At 37.6% G+C, this 24,689-nt stretch overlaps 2 protein-coding genes and 1 long non-coding RNA gene across 5 annotated transcripts; 1 reads left to right on the forward strand and 2 right to left on the reverse strand.

Moving 5' to 3' along the window:
- Positions 1 to 149: 149 nt before the first annotated feature.
- LOC118439338 lies at positions 150 to 11,688 on the reverse strand. Of its 3 annotated transcripts, XR_004837356.1 has the most exons (8): positions 11,483 to 11,688; positions 10,754 to 11,365; positions 10,412 to 10,471; positions 10,062 to 10,269; positions 9,690 to 9,885; positions 1,574 to 1,765; positions 656 to 893; positions 150 to 503 (listed from the first exon to the last, which is right to left on the reverse strand). XR_004837356.1 is itself a non-coding variant. In XM_035860576.1 (6 exons), the coding sequence occupies exons 1-6, from the start codon at positions 11,195 to 11,197 to the stop codon at positions 839 to 841; spliced, it is 1,155 nt and encodes a 384-aa protein (XP_035716469.1). In that variant the 5' UTR covers positions 11,198 to 11,688; the 3' UTR covers positions 515 to 838. The 3 variants fall into 3 exon arrangements, 1 of the variants encoding a protein (XP_035716469.1); XR_004837355.1 differs by having other exon boundaries at positions 10,754 to 11,688; XM_035860576.1 differs by lacking the exon at positions 150 to 503 and having other exon boundaries at positions 515 to 893; positions 10,754 to 11,688.
- A 3,181-nt stretch (positions 11,689 to 14,869) lies between these two features.
- LOC118439339 lies at positions 14,870 to 18,355 on the forward strand. Its single transcript, XR_004837357.1, has 4 exons — positions 14,870 to 15,932; positions 16,271 to 16,429; positions 16,586 to 16,833; positions 17,946 to 18,355. It is a non-coding gene; the product is annotated as an uncharacterized LOC118439339 (long non-coding RNA).
- Positions 18,356 to 18,418: 63 nt separating this feature from the next.
- Positions 18,419 to 20,051, reverse strand: LOC110860749. The gene is made up of 2 exons (XM_022109845.2): positions 19,605 to 20,051; positions 18,419 to 19,191 (listed from the first exon to the last, which is right to left on the reverse strand). Exons 1-2 carry the CDS (start codon positions 19,965 to 19,967, stop codon positions 18,748 to 18,750), a joined length of 807 nt encoding a protein of 268 aa, XP_021965537.1. The 5' UTR covers positions 19,968 to 20,051; the 3' UTR covers positions 18,419 to 18,747.
- Between the last annotated feature and the right edge of the window lie 4,638 nt (positions 20,052 to 24,689).

Genomic DNA, 24,689 nt, shown 5'->3' on the forward strand with positions numbered 1-24,689 from the left:
AACTTTGATTGATAATCATGTTTGCTAATATTGGGTAATAAATATGTATGTAAAGTAACATGGATATGTATTTATGGACATACCTGAGGCAAAAATGTTTGATGATTCATTCAGGTGAATGTGAATGCATAATACTTGGAAATCGGTCTGGACTCAAATTTGCAATTACATAAAGAAGGGAGACAAGATTGTGAGATATGATTTAAATATTGTGCACAATGTGTTTATGCAAATGTATGGCGCAGATATTATTTAATCAATCCCCACCGAAACCCATTACAAGAAAAAGTATTTATTTACATATGTAGCACTAGCTTTTGTAATGGATTGAAAATGTTAAAAACATCTACACAACCTCCCCTTACAAGTTATGTTTCTACAAATAATTGTTAATTTTATCAAGGCAAGAACAATTCGAATTTTGAGTAAGTTCCAGCCACATTTTAATTGATAAAAGGCAACCAACGCGAGCTTCCCAGTTGACGCATTCTCAAATAGAAATTCTATAAAAAAATAATAAGTTAAAACAAAACGTGTCACTTGTGGAAGAGCATGGTTTGTTACTGTGAACTTGTTAGACACTTGAATAAAGCATGAATCAATCAATCAATCAATCAACCAACAATACATACAATTATGTATGCTAGCAATTTACCCGCGTTTCTTAGCAGTTTTCCCTCTTCCAGAACGACAACTTCTTTCAGCCCAAGCTTCGTCTGTCCGTGCCGCATTAGGACCAAAAATAAGAAAAAGCTGTGACAAATGGAGACATTGTTGAGAATAATTGAACCATAAGAGGAGCCGGGACTGATGTCAACTAAATCAAGGATCTCGTCGATTATTGGGATGCAAAATCGGAAACCACGAGGAGAAGCTTGATGTAAAGACGAAGCCTGTCAGAGCGGGAAGTGCAAAAATATTGTAAAAATTAGACAGAAATCAAATGGGATAGTATCCGTTGTTATTTTCGAACTATTTCTATAACAATTCAGCTCTAATATACATAATTGCCGCCTCAATGTTTCGTCCACGTCAAGAAAGCATATTTCCACATTCATCTATTCAAAAGAGAATGAAAAATGTGTCCATTCATTACAACTTGAAAAATTAATGAATAATGAGTGAATAAAATTTTGGAATCAATAAATGCTGAATAAATATTTATTCATATTAATGACAAATGAATAAATAATTTTATTTGTGATTCATTTTATGCTTAGCAGGTTGGGTGTATTTAGAAATCCATCTAATACAACGAACTGGAGATAAGAATGAATAAAATATAAATAATGAACCAAGATTTATTTTAAACTTTGGATAAATTAATAAGTATTTTTTTAGAAATCAAATACGTAAATCCCGAATAATGCCAAAAATTGTTACCCTAATTGAATTTTTTCCATTTTTAACTTGAATGAATTTTGAATAAATATCTGTTTTAGCATGTCCGCGTATGAGTAAAAATTGAGACGAAAATTTATTTAGTTAATGATGTACCTTCATATATTAATACCAGATTTCTAATAGTGAATTTACATATATATCAAATAGAGTAAAGTTAATTATTAATTACCTGCTGCTGCTGTCCGTCCGACTGGTCACGTTTCTTTGCGCAAATTCTCCCTCTTTTTGCATCACCTTAGATTTCCGGTAGCAAGAAATGACGAAAAATAAGTTGCAGCCGAAGAAAAATACAGAAGGTGTATTTCTCAAAATTTGAAACGCAACCTTATTCCGGTCAAGAAGGTGGTAACAATCGTAGCCCCTGTTTAAGCATTCATAAAAATATGGACGAATTAACAGGAATCAGGGTATTCCGACCAAGAAACCATTGGGTGGGTCTTTTGGGTTTTAATAGGTTTTAATGAGTTGTTAATGAATAAAACCCATTGGTTTTTATTTGGATTTTAATGGCATTTTAGTTTTAGTGGGGGTGGAATTATAAATGCCGGATTTTTCGCTCATATCGTTTTTAATCCTACTCTATATACATAGGTCAACTCCGATCGACGTAAGAAATTAAGTCTGATGACGCGAAATAAAATGTGTTTGAAAGAAAATGACTGAATATGAATGAAAATCTTCAGTTAAAAATCGGTATACTCACAAGGGAAGGTCCCCGACTGCTTATCGTGTCCAGGGTACCCACTATGTTTTTTAGAATCTACTAGGACCCCAGATGAAGGATTTGTTGGATAAAATGATCTAATATTAGGTATTTAGGTTAGCTATTTCAAGTAGCCTTTCATAACGGATGTTTATGGCACCGACTTTATTGGACCTTTGTACAGTGTCAGCTCATTCTTAGCATTCCCATTCTTGGGAGAAGGATTTAGCACTTCCTTTCTATTTAGGTCAGACACTTTGGAAAGTGTCGTGAGGAACAGTTTCATACATTTATTAATACATATTCTATTACTCATGATGTCTATATAATCATGTTGCATGTTGACAATAAATTATCAGTCGATTGGCAACCGTCGTGTTGTATCGTTGTTCATTATTTACCACATGGTATCTTAATCGTGGTTTTCGATCGCACAAGAGGCAAGTTGAGATTTTCGAGTTATCTCAAGTTTTACGTTTTGAGACAGAGTGAGAGGTTGGGTATGCTCTAACAGAGGGCATTAGCCAGGTAAAAGCTTTTAGCTAATCCTTCTCACTTTTCGGGAAAGTTGAGACTCTTCTGAGACTCCTTCTCGTTGTCGTCAAAACTGGTTTGTCCAGACTCGCGTTTAAGGATAAAGTCGTCAAGTTTCGCGAAAACGTCGCGTTTATTCTTACTTCGAGTAGTGAAATAATAATCGTCAAATTACACAGCTCCATACTTACACAGTTTACACAGTACACAGTAGTTTACACAGTGTGAAGTTGCAGCAGTGGTGTGTAACTAGATACGTAATCAAGATTCGAGTGGTAGCGTGGAAGAGAGTCATCATCATGAAGAAAGTTGAGACGTCTCATATTCCCAAGTTGAACGGGGATAACTACCAGCCTTGGAAGCTACAGGTCACCTTGGCGTTGCAGGCTGGGGGCGTTTGGGGGTACATAGATGGTACGAAGAAGAAGCCAACCCTCAAGACCGATGGGAGCAACCAAACAGACGTGGACAAGTGGGACGAGAACGACGTGGGAGCTCGCTCGCTCATTGTTCAGCTACTTGAGCAAGGTCAGATGGCGCATATCTATGCATGCGACTCAGCAAAAACTACCTGGGAAAAGATTGCGGAAGTAAATTCCGATGCAAGCATTCTGAACGTGCAGCGGACGCTCACCAGGTTCTACAATTTTAAGATTTCTGAAGATCGGTCTGCGGTGGAAGCCTGCGGTGAACTGGAGGAGCTGGCGAGAGCTCTTAAAGAGATGGGGAATCCGGTGACTGCACAAGCATTGGTCATCAAGGCTGTATCGTCTCTTCCCGAGTCGAAGTTTCACGCGTTTAAAAGGGCCTGGGGCAGCGTTGACGCCGCAAGTCAGACCATGGCAAATCTCATTGCAAGAATCAAAAATGAGGAACTGTCATTTAAGGCCAACGGTGAAGGCGGGGAGGAGCAGCAGCAGTTCAACATCGCCTTCAACGCCCAAAATGGTAACAAAAAATTCCAAAAAGGAAAATCCAACCAGCAGCAACAACAGCAGCAACCCCAGAAGAAGAAACGAGAAGGGGCGTGCCGGAACTGCGGTATAGAGGGACATTGGGCGAGGGAATGCCGTAAACCCAAAAGGGAAGAGGGTGATGAGGCTAAGTGCAACAACAACAACAATAACAACAACTCCAACCGCAAGCAGAACCGTAAAAACAACAAAAAGCAGAATGAGGGTCCTGGGGATTGCCAAGCGTTCCTGGGGGGGCATGAGATGGAAGAGGGGAGCACCCGATGGATTAGTGACAGCGGGGCCTCGTTCCATATCACTGGAAGAAAGGATTGGCTGACGGACTACAAAGAGTTCAAGAATCCCATTCCTGTCAGCATCACGGACAACTCCTCCATCCGGGCACTGGGGAAGGGGACCGTACAAGTGGAAGCTTGGGTGCAGGGGGAGTGGTATCCCATATCTATCCACAACGCCCACTATATTCCTGGTGCCGTGAACCTCTTTAGCGAGGGGATCATGGACCAGAAGGGGTTCAAAATCGTGAAAGAAAACGGGAAGACCACTTACTATTTCAAGGGGCAACAAGGACCTCAAGCTTGGTGGCTAAATGGAAATTATGTAATGGGTTTCCGCGTCCCGAAAAACTCTGCATACTCAGCCACCATCAACAAGACGAAATTGTGGCATGAGCGATTGGCCCATGTCAATATGGGCTACATCAAAAATGCAGTGAAAGTTGGGGCAGTTGAGGGGATCAAGATGGAAGATCTTGCGTCGGACTTTCACTGCTCGGATTGTCATCTGGGGAAAGAGACACGACAGCCTTTTCCAGAGAGGGAGAAGAATAAGAACCTGCAGCCGGGGGATGTTATCCACGCCGATCTGTCGGGCAAGGACTCCACCACGTCTCTACAGGGGTCAAATTACTTTCTTCTCCTCAAGGATGAGAAGACCGGTTTCCGGCAGGTGTGTTTCTTGAAAAAGAAGAGTGATGCTGCTGCCAACATCATCAACTTTTTGAAAATGTTCAAAAACCAGACCAGCAAGAACATTAAGATTTTCAAATCCGACAATGGGGGAGAATTTATGTGCAGAGAATTGCAAGATTATTTCCGTGACCAAGGAATCCTGCATCAAACATCCGCACCTCGCTGTCCCGAGACCAATGGGCTAATTGAACGGGACATGAGGACCGTGAAGGAAGCAAGCAAAACGATGATCATAAAGGCAGGACAGTCTCCGGGCATGTGGGAGGAAGCCGTGGGGTTCGCCGTGTACATACTCAACCGTCTCCCAAACCGGAACTCACCCAACTGCACACCCTTTGAGCAAGTTTTTGGGTGGCCTCCAGACCTGAGCCATGTCCGTACATTTGGATGCACAGCTTACGCCCAAATTCCGGAGGAGGACAGAGACCCGTCGGATCCGAAGGCAAGAATAGGCAAGCTAGTGGGGTATGGGACCTTCGGACGCAAATTTAAAGTCTACATTCCGGAGAAAAGGAAAGTTGTTCCAGCCAGGAATGTATCCTTCCTTGAGGACGGAGGAGTCCGAACCAGTTACGAGGTAGAGGAGGATGATGCGAAACATGAAAATGAGCAGCAGCAACAGCAGGAGGAGCAGCAAGAGAAGATTCATGATGCATCATCCCAGTCCACTTCATCTCATACCACAAAACCAGATGAGGAAGAGGTTTTCATGGATGCAGATGATGAGGGGGAGACGACAATTCTGGTCGAAACTCCAGAGGGGAACTATGAGTACGACCCAGACAAGAAGAAGATTGAGATCCCCTCCAGGAAACTGAGGTCAAAGGACATGATCAAACCTCCTAAAAAGTACCAATCGTTCGTGGCTTCATCTCCTACAATTCCAAGGAATTATGAAGATGCTATTTCTCAGCCTGAGGGAGAAAAATGGATGGAAGCGATGAAAACGGAGATGCGCAGCCTGGAGGGGAATCGTACTTGGAAATACGTACCGAGACCTCGTCACGCCAAAGTTCTGGAACCAAAGTGGGTCTTCAGTATCAAGAAAAATATGAATGGCGAGATTGAACGATTCAAGGCTCGTCTCGTCGTGCGCGGATACCGACAGCAGTTTGGGGTTGACTACCAGGAAACTTTCTCAACGGTGGCTCGTTTTGAATCCATCCGTTTCATTCTGGCTTTCACAGCAGCAGATGGGTGGAAATACAAACAATTCGACGTGAAGACAGCGTACTTAAATGGCGTCCTTGATGAAGAGATTTTCATGTCGCAGCCAGAGGGATTCGAAATAGACGGGGATGATCTGGTGTGTCTACTTCTCAAGAGCCTGTATGGATTGAAGCAAAGCTCACGATGCTGGAATAGGACCTTCTCAGATTTCCTGAAAAGCATTGGGTTGTTTCCTACACACAGCGACCCTTGCGTGTTCATCGGTGTCATTTTTGGATTCATAGTTATCGTCGTTCTGTACGTGGACGATGGAATTGTGACATCAAAGAGCGAGCTAGCAATTGCGTTTGTTGTGGACGCCATGAAAAAGGCGTTCGAGATCACACGAAAAGATTTGGAGGTGTTCGTCGGAATTGAAATCACCATTGAGGGTGGGACGATGACACTAGCCCAACACCAGTACACTGAGGCTCTACTGGAAAAGTACGACATAACCGAGCGCAGGACTGCGTCCGTCCCAATGAAGCAGAATTTGGATTTGGTGAAAGCTGAAAATTGTGACACTGCATACCCATATCAGGAACTGATCGGCTCACTTCTCTTCCTGGCCCGTGTAACCCGACCAGACATCGCGTATGCTGTGACGAAGCTATCGCAATTTAACACATGCTATGACAAGACCCACTGGGATGCAGCTCAAGATGTCCTCCTGTACCTGAGAAGGACCGGCACTCTGGGGATTCAATACGAATGCAATTCTGAGTTCGTAATCAGTGCCTACACCGACTCTGACTTTGCCGGGGACAAGAATGACAGGAAGTCCACCACTGGGTTTGCAACGTTCGTGAACGACTCGCTTATCACTTGGTGTTCCCAAAAGCAAGATGTGGTCACCCTTTCCTCCACAGAGGCGGAATACACCGCTCTGTGCGCCGGAGCGAAGGAAGTCGCCTGGTTGCGAAAATTTGCAGAGGAAATTGGAAGAGAACAAGAGGAGCCAACAACAATAATGGTGGACAATACCAGCGCAATTCGGCTTGTGGACAATCCCGAATTTCATAAAAGAACAAAGCATGTGGATGTTAAATACCACTACACGAGGCAATTGGCGGAAGAAAAGAAAGTTGAAGTGGTCTACACTCCCACACAAGACCAGAAGGCGGATATTCTCACCAAACCATTGGGAAAGTCCAAACATGCTGACATGGTGGAGAAGATTGGCCTGAAACCCGTCAACCGAAAACCAAGGGGAGGTGGGGGCAGTCTCTTCTGGACCTGGGCAATGATGATGTGTCTCTTGGGAGTAACACAGGGAGTGAATATCCAAAACTCCCAACCCATTCTCTGGAGAGGAAGCCCTGTTCCTGTAATTTCTGGATATGAGACGGTCTACCTAAGGATAAAATTAATCAGCCCATGCACCCTGCTCACTGAAGAAATCGTACCGAAAGGACAACTGGAGACTGCAAAGAAAATATGCAACGAGATGTACGAGACTTATTTCATCCATGAAATGAAGCAGATGTGTCCTTCTTTCCATAACTTCAGTATGAGCAAGCACAGACCGAAGAGATTCATCCTGGTGGCCCTGATTGCTCTTGGCGCTGTGGTGGTGACTGGACTTGGCATTGGGGGAGTGGTGCTGGCAGCAAACAATGCAGCAAGAATTTCAGATCTGGAAGAAATTTCAAGTCTCCAAGAAAAATCCATTAATCAATTGGAGGAGCAGATGAATTTCACTGAAATTGCCTTGCAAAAATTGCGAACTGATTTCAACATTTTGGTTAAGGACCACGAAGTCCTAGACAAGAATTTGAACGAAATAACAGAGAAGGGCCCCAACACTTACTTTACCATTTCCTACATAACTACGAAGCTGATGATGGGGAAACAGGTTATTAAAGAAGCAACCCGGGCCTGGAATAATAAGAAAATCCTAAACGGGATGATGGACTATTTCAACATAACTCTTCCATGCGGAGAAGATGAGTGTCCACTTTCACTCGCAACAGGAAAGAGATGCTATTTCGGGGAAGACATGAAAGACCTGTACATTCAAATGGACATGCCAAAGGTCAACAAGGCGCTGCAATTGGTTGAAGCTGACGCATTTGACTTGATGCTACAAACCTGGAACCAGACATGCAGAATCACCTACAACGGACCAGAGAATGCTATTCTCTCCAAGAAGGAAGGATGTCCAGTCGCCCTGAATTTGAAGACATCCCGCATGTACGACCTGGTTCTTTCCTCCTCGCAAGACTGCCTGAAGGGGTTCAAGAACAAGAGTGAAAATTCCTATTTCTCTGTGAAACACTGTCAAGGGAGAGGAGAGAAAGATGCAGAAGACTTCATACAAGTCAAGCCACATCACGGGTCCCTACATGTGTACTGCTTTGGATGCAACATTACAATTGACAACTTATCGCAAGAGTGTCCCAAGGAGGTCTTCATCCTGCCCATTGGAGCTCGATTTCGGATCAACAACCAGGAGTTTACGGGATCCATCGTGCACATCGAACACCAGGACAGCCCAGACCCACTCTTCACGATGAGGACAAATGCTTATCTCAAGCCGCGCGTGGACTACCAGGAACTGATGAAAGACCCGATGGTCAACAACCACTTTGTCTTCAGCAAGGGAGAGACGTGGACCCATTCGGAAACCTGGCATATGGAGATTGGATTGATCATAACCCTGCTCGTGGTCATCATAGTCCTGGCGTGCATCCTCACCAAGTGCTACTTGGACCACCGGAAGATAAAGGTGAAAGTGGTAACAAAACCAAAGCCACTGAGGAATCAAGAGATTGAAGAAGATGAGGACTCCCAATAATGCGAATGAGGGAGAGTGTTGGATAAAATGATCTAATATTAGGTATTTAGGTTAGCTATTTCAAGTAGCCTTTCATAACGGATGTTTATGGCACCGACTTTATTGGACCTTTGTACAGTGTCAGCTCATTCTTAGCATTCCCATTCTTGGGAGAAGGATTTAGCACTTCCTTTCTATTTAGGTCAGACACTTTGGAAAGTGTCGTGAGGAACAGTTTCATACATTTATTAATACATATTCTATTACTCATGATGTCTATATAATCATGTTGCATGTTGACAATAAATTATCAGTCGATTGGCAACCGTCGTGTTGTATCGTTGTTCATTATTTACCACAGGATTCATTCATATTTCCGTGTAAAACTCATATTTGGCGCCATGGCGTGGCGCCAAACTTAAAAATTTGCATTTTCGACCAATTTCAAACCCTCATAACTTTTGCAGTTTATGCCGGATTTTCAAATTTTTATGCTTAAAATGAACACAAAAGTCGAAATTTTTGAGAAAAAATAAAAATAACAAATTTCTAATTTTTGAGATATTTTTCGCAATTTTTAGACGAACCCCCATTTCTAAGAAAATTTCGAAATTTTGCGAAAAGTTAAAAGTGATAATTTTGGAAAAAATTTCATGGAATACGAAAGTTGAACTCCTTGTCATGATTTTTTCCAAAAATTGTTAAGGATTTCAAAAGTTATGGCGGTTTCAAAAATAAAAACATTCAAATTTGGCGAATTTGGCGCCACGGCACGGCGCCAAATATGAGTTTTACACGGAAATATGAATGAATCCTTCATCTGGGGTCCTAGTAGATTCTAAAAAACATAGTGGATACCCTGGACACGATAAGCAGTCGGGGACCTTCCCTTATGAGTTTTGAATGACTTTGAAGGATTTTTGAAGAATTTTTTAACAGGAATGATTTATGAGTCGTCAATTTTTCAGTATCGCAACATTACTAAGCGGTAATGCCCTTACAAATTTCGATAACATCTATACATACACATGTGTGCACGTATGTATATATGTACTCCGGCCAGTAATGATTTACATAATATCAGTTTTCTAAAAGGGTACATACTAATTTTTGCTTACCACACCGAAACTTGTAATATCAATCCGGCACAGATGTATACCGCTGGCGATAGAACGGCGAAACCAAAATATTTGACAAATTTTAATTTTCTATTTCCTGGGAGAGAAATCCTTCTTCCGAACGTTTTCCACAAGTCGAACACCAAAATCGTTAGCCATAGTTGTCTCGAGGTGTGGATGTACCCGAAAAATGTATCTGCATTTTTTAGAAAAAATTTTACTCTGTTTTCAAAGTAATAGTAATTATAATAAATATTTAACAGCTTGGTTTTGACAGCTTGGCATACATAATTTTAATACTTGATTTCTAAGTGTGTTTGAAATTTTGTTCGAAATGGCTGGAATGGATGTAGCTATTTATTTTGCTCTTACCAAATTTGGCACATCTCGTCAAATATTTCGCGCTGTAAATATATTGGTTTCCGAGACCTTTATCATTGGCAAAGTATGCGACATAGATAAGTCTCCCAGTTCTGTGGACGGCTTCCACAAGGACGTAGCACAACTGGAGGTAGCCGTGAAGGGAGTGGCGCTCCCACAAAAGGAGATATGTCGTTGCGATCATTATCGCAAATACACTCTAAATAAAAATAACTACAATTTACCCACCGGTCAAAAAAGGGGGCAACAATTGGCTACAATTTACACAACGGTTGGACAACTTCTATGTTCTCAACGTTGGGTAAATTTTCCACAACTTTTATTTATGTAGAGTGTACGACCTGGACGCTGTAATTGACGAGGAGGATTTGATAATACAGCCTGACTTGTTCCAAGGGTTTCTGGTGGGGAACGAAAAAAGATTATCTTTCTATGTTTAAGTTTTAAAATTTTCAAATTATATGCTAAAATTCTGAAGGAATTTATACATACATGTATATAAAAATTAGTTAAAATTCCTTAAAATAATTCTTCTAAGGGATTTTTAAACTTTATTCTCAAATTCAATTGTACTTGTGCAAAATTTGACAGTCAAATTTTGTTGTGTAAAATTTATCCAAGATTAAATTTAAGACAACTTTTATTTCGAGTGCATACACATGCATAACCTCACTTATGCTTACTTTAGGATCATTGTATTTTTCCCCCTTGCTTTTCCAGTAAGAATAAAATTCCGGATACAACTCGTCCATTTTCACCAAGAACATTAACTGTTCCTTTGTGTTATTAATGCACGTATAATAAATCATCATCTCAGTGAACTGCATAAGATCGTAGAACGTCGAGTTGTACACGATATACGGGATGAGGTCGTTATAATCGGAGAAATTCCTATTGTCAAAATATTTCGTGATTTCTCCGTATAACTGCAAAAGGTCGGGATACGTGAAATTTTGCCCGTTCCGTTTTTTAACTTCTTCCGTTATATTTTCCACTGAAGGGTTCAAATCGCATCGAGGCACGATGCTAGTGTCGTTATTGAGGTCGAAAATCCAGAAAGGAATGGATAAAATGAGAAAGGACGAGGTCAGGAGCACCACCAAAATTAGAGGTTGTTTAAATTGCATTTTTGAAATTCATAAATGTGATAAAAGTAAGTATTTTGGTTCGAATTTATATGTTACATACATTCGTGCATTGTTAAAAATCTGGTCAAGTCTCCATACTTAAGATACTCCGTACTGATCTTAATTTAGTAATATTTAACTTCTTACCGGATTGGTACTAGTTTGTTTCTGAGTGGTAAGTTTTTCATTACCACGACATTACTAAAAATGTCGTGGTAATGAAAAACCGTAATTCTCGCCGGTTAGAGTCATATGTAAATACTCTGGTCAGTAATGATTTAATACCAGTTTTCTAAGAGTGATGCTGTTTGGAAAATAATTATTTAAGTAATTATTTAAACACGTGAAATATTGATTGATTTGGAGGATTATTATCTTTAAAATTTTAGGAACGTAGGATAATTGCGAATTAAATAATATGTGTTGAATAAATTGTCTATTATCTAAGTATGTACTTAACGAGAGAAGATTAACGTGGGGCAAAATTTGTATTTGCGGTGAGACTGAGGAGATTCTTCGAATCTGTGCATGCATACTTATCCGTGTGCATAATTAACCAAAGTATTTTTTTGTTAAGTGGTTGCTATGACATAATGATGGTTTGACATATGTACATATTAAAAAACAATACTTACCTACATACATATTCGTGTGCATAATTAATCAAATTATAATTTTTTGTGTACATATGTACACCGCGACAATGGTTTCACAGGCGATGAGAATACTAAACACTCGAGACAACGTGAATATGTTTGTGCATACCTTTGAAAAATGTCATTGCTAATTTTTTTCGGATTCGTTGCCATGAGTGATTAATTACAAATGTACAGGTACATACACTCTAATAAAATTTGCGATGACACGACAGGTGCGTAAAATTTGAAATAGGTATGAAAGTGAAAATTTCACCAACGTTACAGAATTTTCGCCCAACCTTGAGTAAATTTTGCACAACTTTATTTAGGGTGTAATATTTGTAAACATACCGCAAACATATCGTTGGCGGTATCACCAACTGGTTATCAATCTATCACAACTAGTAACAAATTTAACACCATTGGTGTCACCAATGGTCACCAATTTGGTGATAAGTTTATTACCAGTCGGTGGCGAATTTATAGCCATCTCGGTAGAGTCATAAGTATATGTTCATTTTCTGGTTATACTGAGGGCTAGTCTAGATTACAGAACGTGTAGCAATTTTCCCATATACGTTAAACAATGGCGCCAATTCCAAATATTCGAAACTTTTCTGGAAGCTCGGTTCAAGCTGCACCGTGACCAAATAGCTCAATTTCGAAATTTTAAAGATGGGTCCAAAAATTGACCCTAAAGAGCTCCATGCCGTTAAAATAGTTTGCCAACCAATAATGACGTACAAAACAATACTAGACCAACTCCAGAATGAAAAAACTGTCATTTCTAATGGCACAATATCTAAAATAAAGGATTCAGTTGAAAAAAGGAACCAGGCAAGAAATTTGATGGTGCCACACTCGTCGAACGCATGCTCCCCGAACTGTAAGAAACCCGACGCTCGTAAGAAAAATTGATGTGGACAAGGCAATAATTTTTTTCTCAATTCAAAATCAACTGGCAACGAAGTGTCAGGTCCCTGGGCGTACACTGAACTGAATTATTCACCAAGATATACACAACTTCAGCGAGGATCAGAAGATATGAGGTTGACGCGAAACTTTTTTTCTGAGAGCGCTCGGATTACCGCCCTGTACGCAGCCATTCTGTTTTTAATATTCGGAATTTAAATTATTTTGCATAAAGATAAACTAGTTACGTCCGGTTATGCGCCTTCAGTGCTTTAATTCTGATTTGAAACTTCAGATCGACACTTTTTTCAAATTGACATAAAATTTTTTTATGCATTTTGCAAACTTTTAGATGAACAGTGGTTCAAAGAAAATCTGCTGCCGGCTTTAAAAGCTATGCTTTTTGGAAATGATAACTTCATTCCTCATGAGAAAAGGATGAGGAATACGATAAAATCATTCAAAATATCCAACAACGAATATTTCGCCCAAAAATTAATAGTTTTCGACACGTTCTGTAATCTAGACTAACCCTCAGTAATCGTAACCGCATTTCTTAGAGTGTCAATATGCAATACCTCTTCCAGTAAAATATGTAGGTATATACGAACGTGGTATTGATTTATTGGTACTAAGAGCAAAAAAAACATGAAGAATTTGTAACCTTTTGATAATGAATAGAATGAAATATTTCACTCAGTTTACTTATGTATGCAGAAGACAAGGCTAATATCAATTGTGATAATATTTAATAAAATAATTAAAAATCTGTAATAATGGTGTCGCTACAAATACAATATTTTTCAATTTTAATAACAATATTGTTATATTTGTTTTCTGGCGTCATATTCCTTGTGCCCGTGATTTCTCTCAATTTCTATAATTTGGAACCTATAAATTACACGTGTGATTGGAACGAGAGGGTACAAGATTATTTAAAAACTGCAAGACCCACTCTTTCCAAGAGTATAGAAATTTGGGTAAATCAAACCGGATATTTTGATGAAAAGGATGCTTCAGATAATCACACTTTGGACTACAATGAGCTGATAAATTATTGGGACTCCTTGCCACGCATTGAGGTGGATGACGTACCCAGGTTAATTGTTTTAATAAAGGTTGTCTGCGTAAGGAACGAGTCGTTAGTACGTTTTACTCGGAAACGTTTCTAAAGTTTCCCAAGATTCGGAGATTCTTTATTGACTCGTGGTTGACTGATGGCTATGTAAGTACATATATTATATCTTCGTTTTAATTGGTGGGTAATTTGGGTCTTCCTACCTTTCCCACTGATTTTGGCGATGAGTCAGTCGAGTTCGACCTTTTTTAAATAAGATGTAAACCTTGGAAAAATAATATTTTACTTTCAGATAAGCTTATGGCCGACAAACTTGCGAAATTTGTTCCTCTACTTGACACAGTCGAGCTACCTGATTTTTTCTCTGGCAGGATTTATCTGCCTGTGTGTCACGTGGGGTGGGAACGATGTAGAATTATTTTGCCTCTTAAATTTCGTTGGGTTGGAGATGCAACTAATTTCGGTGGAAATTGTTCAAGAGATTAATACTGAGCAGGATGTTGTATCCGATGCGATTTATTTTGATCGGAATTATTTACAATATTGCCCCGCGGTAGGTAAGGTGAAATTAATTGGGTGCGGATCACACTCTTAAAAATGATGTTACCCTTTTGAAAAGTAGATGCACTCTGAATTCTGTATTAATTAAACTATTCTAAATCCAGAGTAACGTTAACTAGGTAAAGAGTTAAGTTTACGCTGGATTTAGTACAGTTTATGTAATTAAGAATTCAGACTGCATTTACTTTTCAAAGAGGTAACATTATTTTAAAGAGTTTTTTTGAAATAATTGATGCTAAATTGGTGATTTGCTTGTCTAAATAGACGCGTTTCACAAATTTATTCACATTTCGCAAGCCTTCTTCTTATCACTTTTAATTTTTAAAAGGTAAATTAAAATCAGGGTATTCCGACCCAGGGTTTTATTGGGTTGGGTTTTTTGGGTTTTAATGGGTTTTAATGGGTTGTTAATGAATAAAACCCATTGGGTTTTACCATGTTAAATGGGTTTTATTTGGGTTTTAATGGGTTTTATTTGGGTTTTAATGGATTTTATTTGGGTTTTAATGGATTTTAACTGTGTTTTAGCTTAAAACTATATTCTAAAAGTTAAAAACAGCTGTCATACATTAGACGAAGCTGTTTGACGGCAGCTATGCAGTTTAGTTTATTAATACTGTAAGTTTTGAAAACCAGGAATAAATCAGCAAAAGCATACCATCCATTACCATCAAAGGTTTCAAGTGATACAAAAAATTAATTTCGGAACGGGGAATGTTTAACTGATCATACATAATTTAATACTTTTTTCCCCAATACTTCCTCTCATACACTATTTCATTGGTACGAATAATTTTTTTAAAATATTATATTTTTTTTAATTTGGAAGGTTTTTTAAATTTAATGTTTAAAAGCGATCTGAATTATCACCTCTGGAAAAATCGAGTACTTATGGACAGCGAAATACTTTATTATGAGCAAAAGAAGTATATCTGTAAAAAGCACTTCTTATATGCTCGACATAATACGTGCTTTCGTTGTTTATAAATACTCCATTTTTTCCATGCACGTTAAGATCGCTTTGAAGCATTAAATTTTAAAAACTTAAAACAAATTGGATTTCATTATTATGAGAGGAAGTATTCGGGAAAAAGTAATAATTATGGTCGCAAATAGTATTAAATTATGATCAGTTAATAGGACCCTTTCGGAACAGATAAATACATAAACATGGACAATGAGGATTTGCATATGAAAGACTGGAATTGGATTGCAATAGGTGTGAAAATTTTTGTTCAGTGTATTAATTATGGAAAACCTAATAAAACCCAATAAAACCCCTGGGTCGTTACTTTTTGATTAAAACCCTGGGTTTTTCCGAACCCTGATTAAAATAAATAAAATTTAATTATTTTAAAGCAAATTTAATTCACGACGTATGTATTTCGCAGGATGTAAATAAGAAGATTAAATAATTTGTTTATATTTCTCGCAGGAAACGTGGCGAGGACAGTTCGAAATGCCAAATATTTTTGTGCTCGACTATTGGCATTATTTTTCCAGCATGGTATTGCGGTTTTTGCTATTTTTTGCCAACGGATTTGAGGTAATTGTACATACAGGGTGGTTTAAGTGACAGGCTACAATGGAAAATTTTTCAATTGGGAAAAGCCTCTAAATTTCCATTAGTTACAAGATTAAGGACTGACATTTTGACTAATTATTCTCAAAACTGATGGACCACTGATGACAAAATTCTCAAAATGTTGAATTTCAGAGACAAAATTTCATTGACCCATGGATACCAACGAATTTTTTCTCCTTGAAAAATTTTCCATTGTAGCGTGACATTTAAACTACCCTGTCGAAATAAGCGACTCTAAATAAATATATTTCTAAATTTTTTTTACAAGGCTGGAAGATAAGTGACATTTATTTTTATAGGAGTAACCAGTGTCAGGCCAGTACGGTAGGGTATCCTCAAGTCTGGGACACGTGGGTGTCACTGGTCCATAAAAATGCGGGCCTCGTGGTATCAGTCGCGGTTACTTTATTCACCGCATTTTTCTGCGATTTTGATTCCGAAATTGGTGCCGAAAATGGGTAAAATACTTACCAAAGTTTCAAAAAAAATGAGATGATACACTCAACACATTAAAATAATGTTACCTTTTCGAAAGCTAAATTCAGATTTAGTTGTCAAAAGGGGAACATTATTTTTAAGTGTTTTTAATTGAATTATTTCACGTGGTTTTTTAGAGCGCGTCGTTAGTCGTTTCAATTGAAGCTTAAACTGTTGCTCCTCGTTTATGGGATTTCCGCATGGCTACAAATCCTCGAGATTTTACTTTACCTGGTCACCGATAAGTATAACGCGATGGTAATTTGCAGGATATGTAATTTTAAAAGTGTTCTCCTTTTGTTCCTTCTCGTGAGAGACGATCGGACAAAAGATGGGGTTTCAGAAGCGATAAAACGCTATGAGGAACGATTAGTGGAACAGAGAGGTAAATTAATGGTATTTTTAGCTAGAATCTGGGCTAAGAACATATGTACCACTCTCTCGTGAAGTCTTTCAGATTTTGACAAAATTAAGTAATGTCAATCGATCGAAAATTTAGTTAACATCAAATTTTGCGAAATATACGATCTCCCAAAGCGCAGATTTGGCAGAGATATTTGCATCTAAGGGTATGTGCAGGGAGACCTACACAATTTTTGTAGTCAAATCGCATAGTTACCGCCGTCACGTCAACCTTCACATACCTATCTCGCAAATTGAGCATAGCAACATAACTTCTGAAGTTTTGAGAAATTTGCGAGATTTTTTAAAAATGTTGCTATAAAACCCATTAGATTTTTTCTGCAAATTTACCCAGCAAACGAACATGTTCATATTTCGCATTGAAATGCATACCATCACCAGCAAGAAATTGCAGAAATCCGTGGAACCAACGTCAAATTAGGCGGTTTTAGTAGATTTACGAATTCGTATTTTTCTAATCCCCTCAAAACAGAAATATAAATATATTAGCGCATAAGCCCTTCTCCCGCCGGGAGAGAGTTGATTTGGAATTGAGATAGTGGGGGCTTACCTAACCTACCCCAGGTAATCAGCACCCCCGATAACCACCACCAACAGATAACCATTAGACCACACAGCAAAGAGTATCATACCTTCTGACACTTAATTTTTTAACTTAATTTTTTTAGCGTCATTTGAAACTTGGCGTTCTTTACTTTCACTTCCATTTCGGAAAATTACTTTCACTTCCGTTGCAGACAAACATTTCCAGCTTATAATATAGATACTTTAATCTTCGCAAGTTTGCTAAATAAGTTGCGCTGCGAAATAAGACTTTGTCGTGAGTACGGGAGATAGCTTATTTGATTATCATGGAAACTGAGTGGGATTTTTCATAATTGCACAGAATTAATTTTCTATTGTATTCACATACATTCTTAGCTGGAGATGTATGTTCCATTCGAAACGTAACTTTCTCCACTTTCACGTCCGTTTCGGAAAATGACTGTCACTTTCGTTGCCATCAAACATTTCCAGCTTATAATATAATATTAATTCATTATTTGATTTTTTGTTTATTTAAATATTTTTAAGGCGAATTCAAGACCAGAATTTCCTCGAAAGGACCCACTTTCTCGCTGTATATGCAGACTAACTGGAATATTTTGAAGATTATGTTCGCCATCCTTCTCAAGCTGATGGGCAGGTGGGGTGCAAAGTGCAAATAACGAGAAAGGTGTTTCAGACCAGACAACAACAAATATATCTCTGTAATGCTTTTTTAAGAAACATTTTTTGAAGAAAATACAATAAAGAAATTACTGTATGCAATGAAATAATAAAGTATTTTGCATCAAAGTATTTAATTGAGAATTAATTTTCACTGAACACGTGATTTTCAAGTTTTCGTTTTCATGATTTTCTTTTTCACTGATTGTCAGGATCATACATACAATTCATAATTTAAAATATTCATATTATTAAAATCTGCATATTTATATTTACATATTATTTAGAACATGGCTTTATTCAATCTAGTAAGCATATATAGAAATGTACTCGCAGAGTAAGAATTATCATTTTATTGCACAGAAAATTTGTGTCATTTTGGACATGTTGTAATAAAACAGATAAAATACCGGCTGAGTAACATTGTTTCAATTTAGTTTAAATATGTATCTTCAAGTTTTTTGAGCAATATAAATAAAATATGTGTGTATCATTAATATGAAGATATTTAAAATTTGGCGTTCGAATGCAAGTACTTAAAATATAAAAAGTACTTTTCGTTTTTAAATTCGGCAGTAATTAAACGCCGGACTTTATTTATACAAGTCACCACAATGCTGGAAAAATCCAGAATTTCTTGAAATTATAAATACGCTTCATAAAATTATTACACATCAATCGCTCCTGGCGTAAAAAGTGTAGCTTGTGCTCGTGCATACAAATCATCACCAAATCGACCCACGCTTCTTCTAAATCGCGAATTATTACTGGTGACAGCAAACTCATCATTCTGACGCCTGTTATCTTCCTCACTCACACATTGGCACATCTTGCCGGATAGAATCCCATCCAGTGCATCTTCACGCGGGACCTTATTTCGAATGGAATCCAGCATATATCTCAAAATTGACAAATTCGTACATGACGTTCCATCCTTGACATAGGTACAGCTCAGACCTTGAGCACACTTGGGGACGAAGGAAGCCTGCTTTGTGGGAGGTGGTTGGGGATCACATGCCGCCCCTCCTGCCCATCGGCATACCATTTTCTCAGTGCTGGCGTCCCACTCGGATTGGTAAATGCTCGCTTTGTACTTGACTCCAAGCGTGGCCTATATAATAATACGAAAAAATAAAAATTTATTTTGTTGCTTTTAAAATTTTTACATTGCGGGTATGGATGTCAGCCTTCGCAGATGTTGCAAATAGAGCATACTAAAACAATTGGCGAATTTTTATTAAATTTGCAAGGTTTTCGAAAAACATTGCAAGAAAGACACGGATTTTTTAAGAAAATTAACCTAGCAATTTGGCATGTTATTTCGCAAGATTATTTCGCAAAGTCATCCTCTGTATTAAAAGCTTTAGAATTTTCATATAATAATCTAACTTTAAACAGGATAACATAACTCTTTACGAGTCATATTTGCAAATTTCCTCACAACACAAATTTTTTGAGCTGAATAAGGTGCTGAATAAGACTTTGTCGTGAATACCCCCAATAAAAAAATCCTTCGAAACTTACTTGAACTGCGGTTTCGCCACAAACGCATTTCTGCGTATCCCTGTCACACACCAGCATTTCCTTCGCTAAGCAATAAGTCCTCCCATTTTCCACGGTGCTGATCACCATGCTGTCGAAGGTCTCGTGGTATCCTTTGCTATCCTTGGGATACCGTTTCATGGTACGGGCGCCTAATTGACGGTAGGCTTCATCACTCCAGGAACAGGAATCTCCGAATCCGAGGGAATTTGCGAGGATGAATTGGAGATAGTAAATTGGCGACAGTGCGAAACCGCCCCCGTCAGTCGAATTTAATTGCGCCACGGTGGCAAGTGGAGAAAGGGTCGCGACAGCGAGGATGAGGGGAACTCTGGAAGACAGCATTTTGGCGATAATTTTAATGCGAATCTTTGTTGGTTATGATTGTTATGTAAATTTTTGCTTGTCGTTATTCGAGAGTGTACTGAATACTGGACAAGATGGGAAAATGGGTCCGTATTTATACCAGCTTTGCACATATACATACATAGATACATACATTTCATATTAGAATTGCAGGTGTCAATGGGTACATGCATGTGCATTCCGGGGTTTTTTTTGTCATTGTTATTTTGCAAATCTTACATAAGTACTTGAAAACGTTCGAGGTATGTTACATACTCGTATGCATAAGGCGCTGAAACTACCCACTTTTACGGAGTATAGGGTGCAAAAAATAAATTGCAAAAATCGGACGTCATTGTACACATATTTTTCTTTTGCACGTAGGCAATATTTGAGTTTTGCAAAGACCCGAGTTCCATAAAGTGCATATACAAGTATCCGAGTTGTGTATGTATTTAAACACAATGTACGAATTTGTTACATGAGTAATAAATGAATACATAAGTATGAACAATGCGAAATGCGACAAGTGACAGCGCAAAAAATTACCGGAGGAAAGCAAGACAAAAAATACACTTTGATTTATCATTCGGTGATAAATATGTACAATACCAATATGCATATTTGTGAACAAGCTTTAGGCAAAAATGCTTGATGCCGCATCCAGGTATGTACATCTGTATGTATGTATGTACGTATATATTACTTGGAAATCAGTCTGGACTCAAATTTGCAATTACATAAAGAAGGGATACAAGATGATGAGATATGATTTAAATAAGTATGTATATGTGCACAATGTATTTATGTAAACGTATGACGCAAATATTATTTAATCAATCCCCACCGAAACCCATGAGAAGAAAACGTATATTTATGTAGGTATATACATAAATGTAAACAGCATATAGGCTTTTGTAATTGGGTGAAACATAACTTTGGTTGCGTGTATATATACACACATAAGTTCTTTCATTGGTACATTTGAGCATATTTACTTATCCACATTTTGATGATGAAAGAATCAGTTAAGTTAACATGGAATTATGACATGTAATTATGACAAAAACACAAAAAAGAAGTTTTTGGATAGGCCTGAAAGAATAAGTTTAAATCGCAAAGTAAATATGTAAGTTCAGAGAGAAAATAGGATTTTGTGGTTTTTTTAATATATAAGGGTTGATTCACAATTGATGGCACGATTTGAAAAGGCGTTCATTACCAAACGATACGTTGAAATGTGAACAACTTTATTAATAATTGTTACAAATGCGATGAAGAACATTGCCCAAAATCACTTTGGTTCCGTCGACCCTCTAAACAAAATTTCTCACGGGTTTTTCCAGGCCTGTTCATTTTTGCTTTTCCTGACTTTCTCCCCACAATCTTTAGGTTTGACTCATTACACGTCGAATTCAAAGATGCATTTTTGTCCTTTTCCGTCGTCATGAATGTTCTCTTTCGAATGAAGCCTAAAATCTTTCAATCCCACTTGTTTCGGGAACATTGTGGACATGTTCCAATTTAGTTAGAAAACCAATTTTTTTCACGTTGAGGTAGTCGGTTATACATAATGTAATTCAATCCTAATGGCAAGTGTCTTCATCTGACCAAAATCTGACGGTCAAATAATGCTCATTTATGCAAGGAATTAATCGGTGCTTGATACATTCTGATAAATTAAGAGATGAGGTCATGGTCCAGTCCGCTCTTAGGGGCTCTGAAATTTCTCCATTTTGGTCGAATGCTAATTAAATCTGTCATTTTTTCTGAATTTTGTTTTGGGAAATATTTGAGCTTCATATTTGACATCTCTAACACTCGTAGCTACAAGAAATTGCTAATTGCAAACTTTTCGTGACGTTATTGTGATGTACACTTCGTCACAACTGACAAATATTCTGGATGACACTTTTTCGTAAATTTAGTTGCGTCCCATTTTGGCTCTTAATTTATCATCTTTAGCGTATCTTGAGAACATAGTTTTTTGATGTTCTAATCCCCAACGATTCTGCTTTAATTCTGCGAAGAGTTGGTTTTGATATCTTCACCCGTTGGGCTGCTAGGTGATCCGAAGTGGATGGCGTCCAGTGAAAATTATTTACACTCCTTTGATGACTTTGGATGTGGTCTGCCACACATGGTGATAAATATATTTTTTTAACTCGACTGATTTTGTTTAGTCATACATTGGTGTGTAACAAAAAATTGAGGGGTTTGAAATATGTTCACTTTTGAGGTGGTGGTGCGTCTTTTTCCTGTCCAATTTGGCCGCTTTTTTGTACAAGTGCACCACGCGATTGGACTTGTTTTTCTTTTTGTCTGACGATGTTCTTATTAAATTGCCAACCTTTTTGAACTAAAACCTTAACACTACATCGGTTTGGCTATCATATGCAACAATTCATTCACAAGAATTTGAATCTCTGCTAAAGCTGGAGTACACGAAAAAACCGTGCCATCAATTATGAATCAACCCTTAGATTTAATCAAATTGTATACCTATGTTAATTATTTACAGACTAGCCTATAAGCCCGTCTTAAAGACGGTCTAAATTTAGGGTCCTAAACGAACCAACCAATCATAGGATCAACGAAGTAAATATGTAGCTGGGGGGAATTTTGTTAACGGAACTTTGTTAACGTGGCCAAGGAATTTGTTAACATTGCTAAGGCATTTTTTAACGTTGCTAAGGAATTTTTTAAACATTGCTAAGGAGTTTTTTTAACGTTGCTAAGGAATTTTTTTAACGTTGCTAAGGAGTTTTTTTAACGTTGCTAAGGATTTTTTTTACACATTGTCAAGGAATTTTTTTAACGTTGCCAAGGAGTTTTTTTAACGTTGCTAAGGAATTTTTTCAACGTTGCTAAGGAGTTTTTTTAACGTTGCTAAGAAATTTTTTAAACATTAAGGAATTTTTTTAACGTTGCTAAGGAATTTTTTAAACATTAAGGAATTTTGTTAACGTTGTCAAGGGATTTTCTAACGTTGATAAGGAATTTTTTAACTTAACCACCGAAGTCACAACCTAAATCATAACCTAAATCATAACCTAAATCATAACCTAAATCATAACCGAAATCATAACCTAAATCATAACCTAAATCATAACCGAAATAATACCGAAATCATAACCTAAATCATAACCGAAATCCTAACCTAAATCATTACCGAAATCATAACCTAAATCATAACCTAAATCATAACCGAAATCATACCAAAATCATAACCGAAATCATAACCGAAATCATAACCGAAATCATAACCTAAATCATAACCGAAATCATAACCGAAATCATAACCTAAATCATAACCGAAATCATAACCTAAATCATAACCGAAATCACTACCGAAATCATAACCTAAATCATAACCGAAATCCTAACCTAAATCATTACCGAAATCATAACCTAAATCATAACCTAAATCATAACCGAAATCATACCAAAATCATAACCGAAATCATAACCGAAATCATAACCGAAATCATAACCTAAATCATAACCGAAATCATAACCTAAATCATAACCGAAATCACAACCGAAATCATAACCTAAATCATAACCTAAATCGTAACCGAAATCATACCGAAATCATAACCGAAATCATAACCGAAATCATAACCGAAATCATAACCTAAATCATAACCGAAATCATAACCGAAATCATAACCTAAATCATAACCTAAATCATAACCTAAATCATAACCTAAATCATAACCGAAATCATAACCGAAATCATAACCTAAATCATAACCGAAATCATACCGAAATCATAACCGAAATCATAACCGAAATCATAACCTAAATCATAACCTAAATCATAACCTAAATCATAACCGAAATCATAACCTAAATCATAACCTAAATCATAACCGAAATCATACCGAAATCATAACCCAAATCATAACCGAAATCATAACCGAAATCATAACCTAAATCATAACCGAAATCATAACCGAAATCATAACCGAAATCATAACCTAAATCATAACCGAAATCATGACCGAAATCATAACCTAAATCATAACCTAAATCATAACCTAAATCATAACCTAAATCATAACCGAAATCATAACCGAAATCATAACCTAAATCATAACCTAAATCATAACCAAAATCATATTCAAAATCATATTCAAACATAGAATCTTCCCTGATTGGTGGAGCCAGAATTTCAACAGCCAATCAGAATGCAGGGATGTGACGGAAAATTCCACGCGACGGACTTTTGGAAATTATAATATAGATATTTCCTTAATTTTGCACTGATCTATTTACGCCAAAATATCAATATTATCGCCAAAATGTGTACAGTGTCATCCCTCCCGGGGACAACAATGTCGCCTCTGCATGTGCATGAAGATCTCCATTCACCTTTCTGTTTCTGTCTGAAAAGTTTCACCTTTTTGTAGCCAAATATTAGTTACCATCCTCTAAATCCAAACACGTTCTTTCCATGCGAGTTGATCACAGAAATCTGAAATGAGTATCAATTTATTTACATGCAACAATGTCCACGATACTGAAAGTACACCCTCATTTATTGCATGAATGGAATAATAAATTTGTATGTATACATATGTACATGATTTAAATAAATGCTAACAATACCTATACCTCAACGATTTCTTGTACCCCTCATTGTTTTACAGGCATCCAATCATGCCAAAAAATTTTTTCAGATATCGTACAACAAGAATTCGAGCCCTGCATTGTCGT

This window comes from Folsomia candida, unplaced genomic scaffold, assembly GCF_002217175.1.
Source record: "Folsomia candida strain VU population unplaced genomic scaffold, ASM221717v1 Fcan01_Sc034, whole genome shotgun sequence".
Taxonomy (NCBI): domain Eukaryota; kingdom Metazoa; phylum Arthropoda; class Collembola; order Entomobryomorpha; family Isotomidae; genus Folsomia; species Folsomia candida.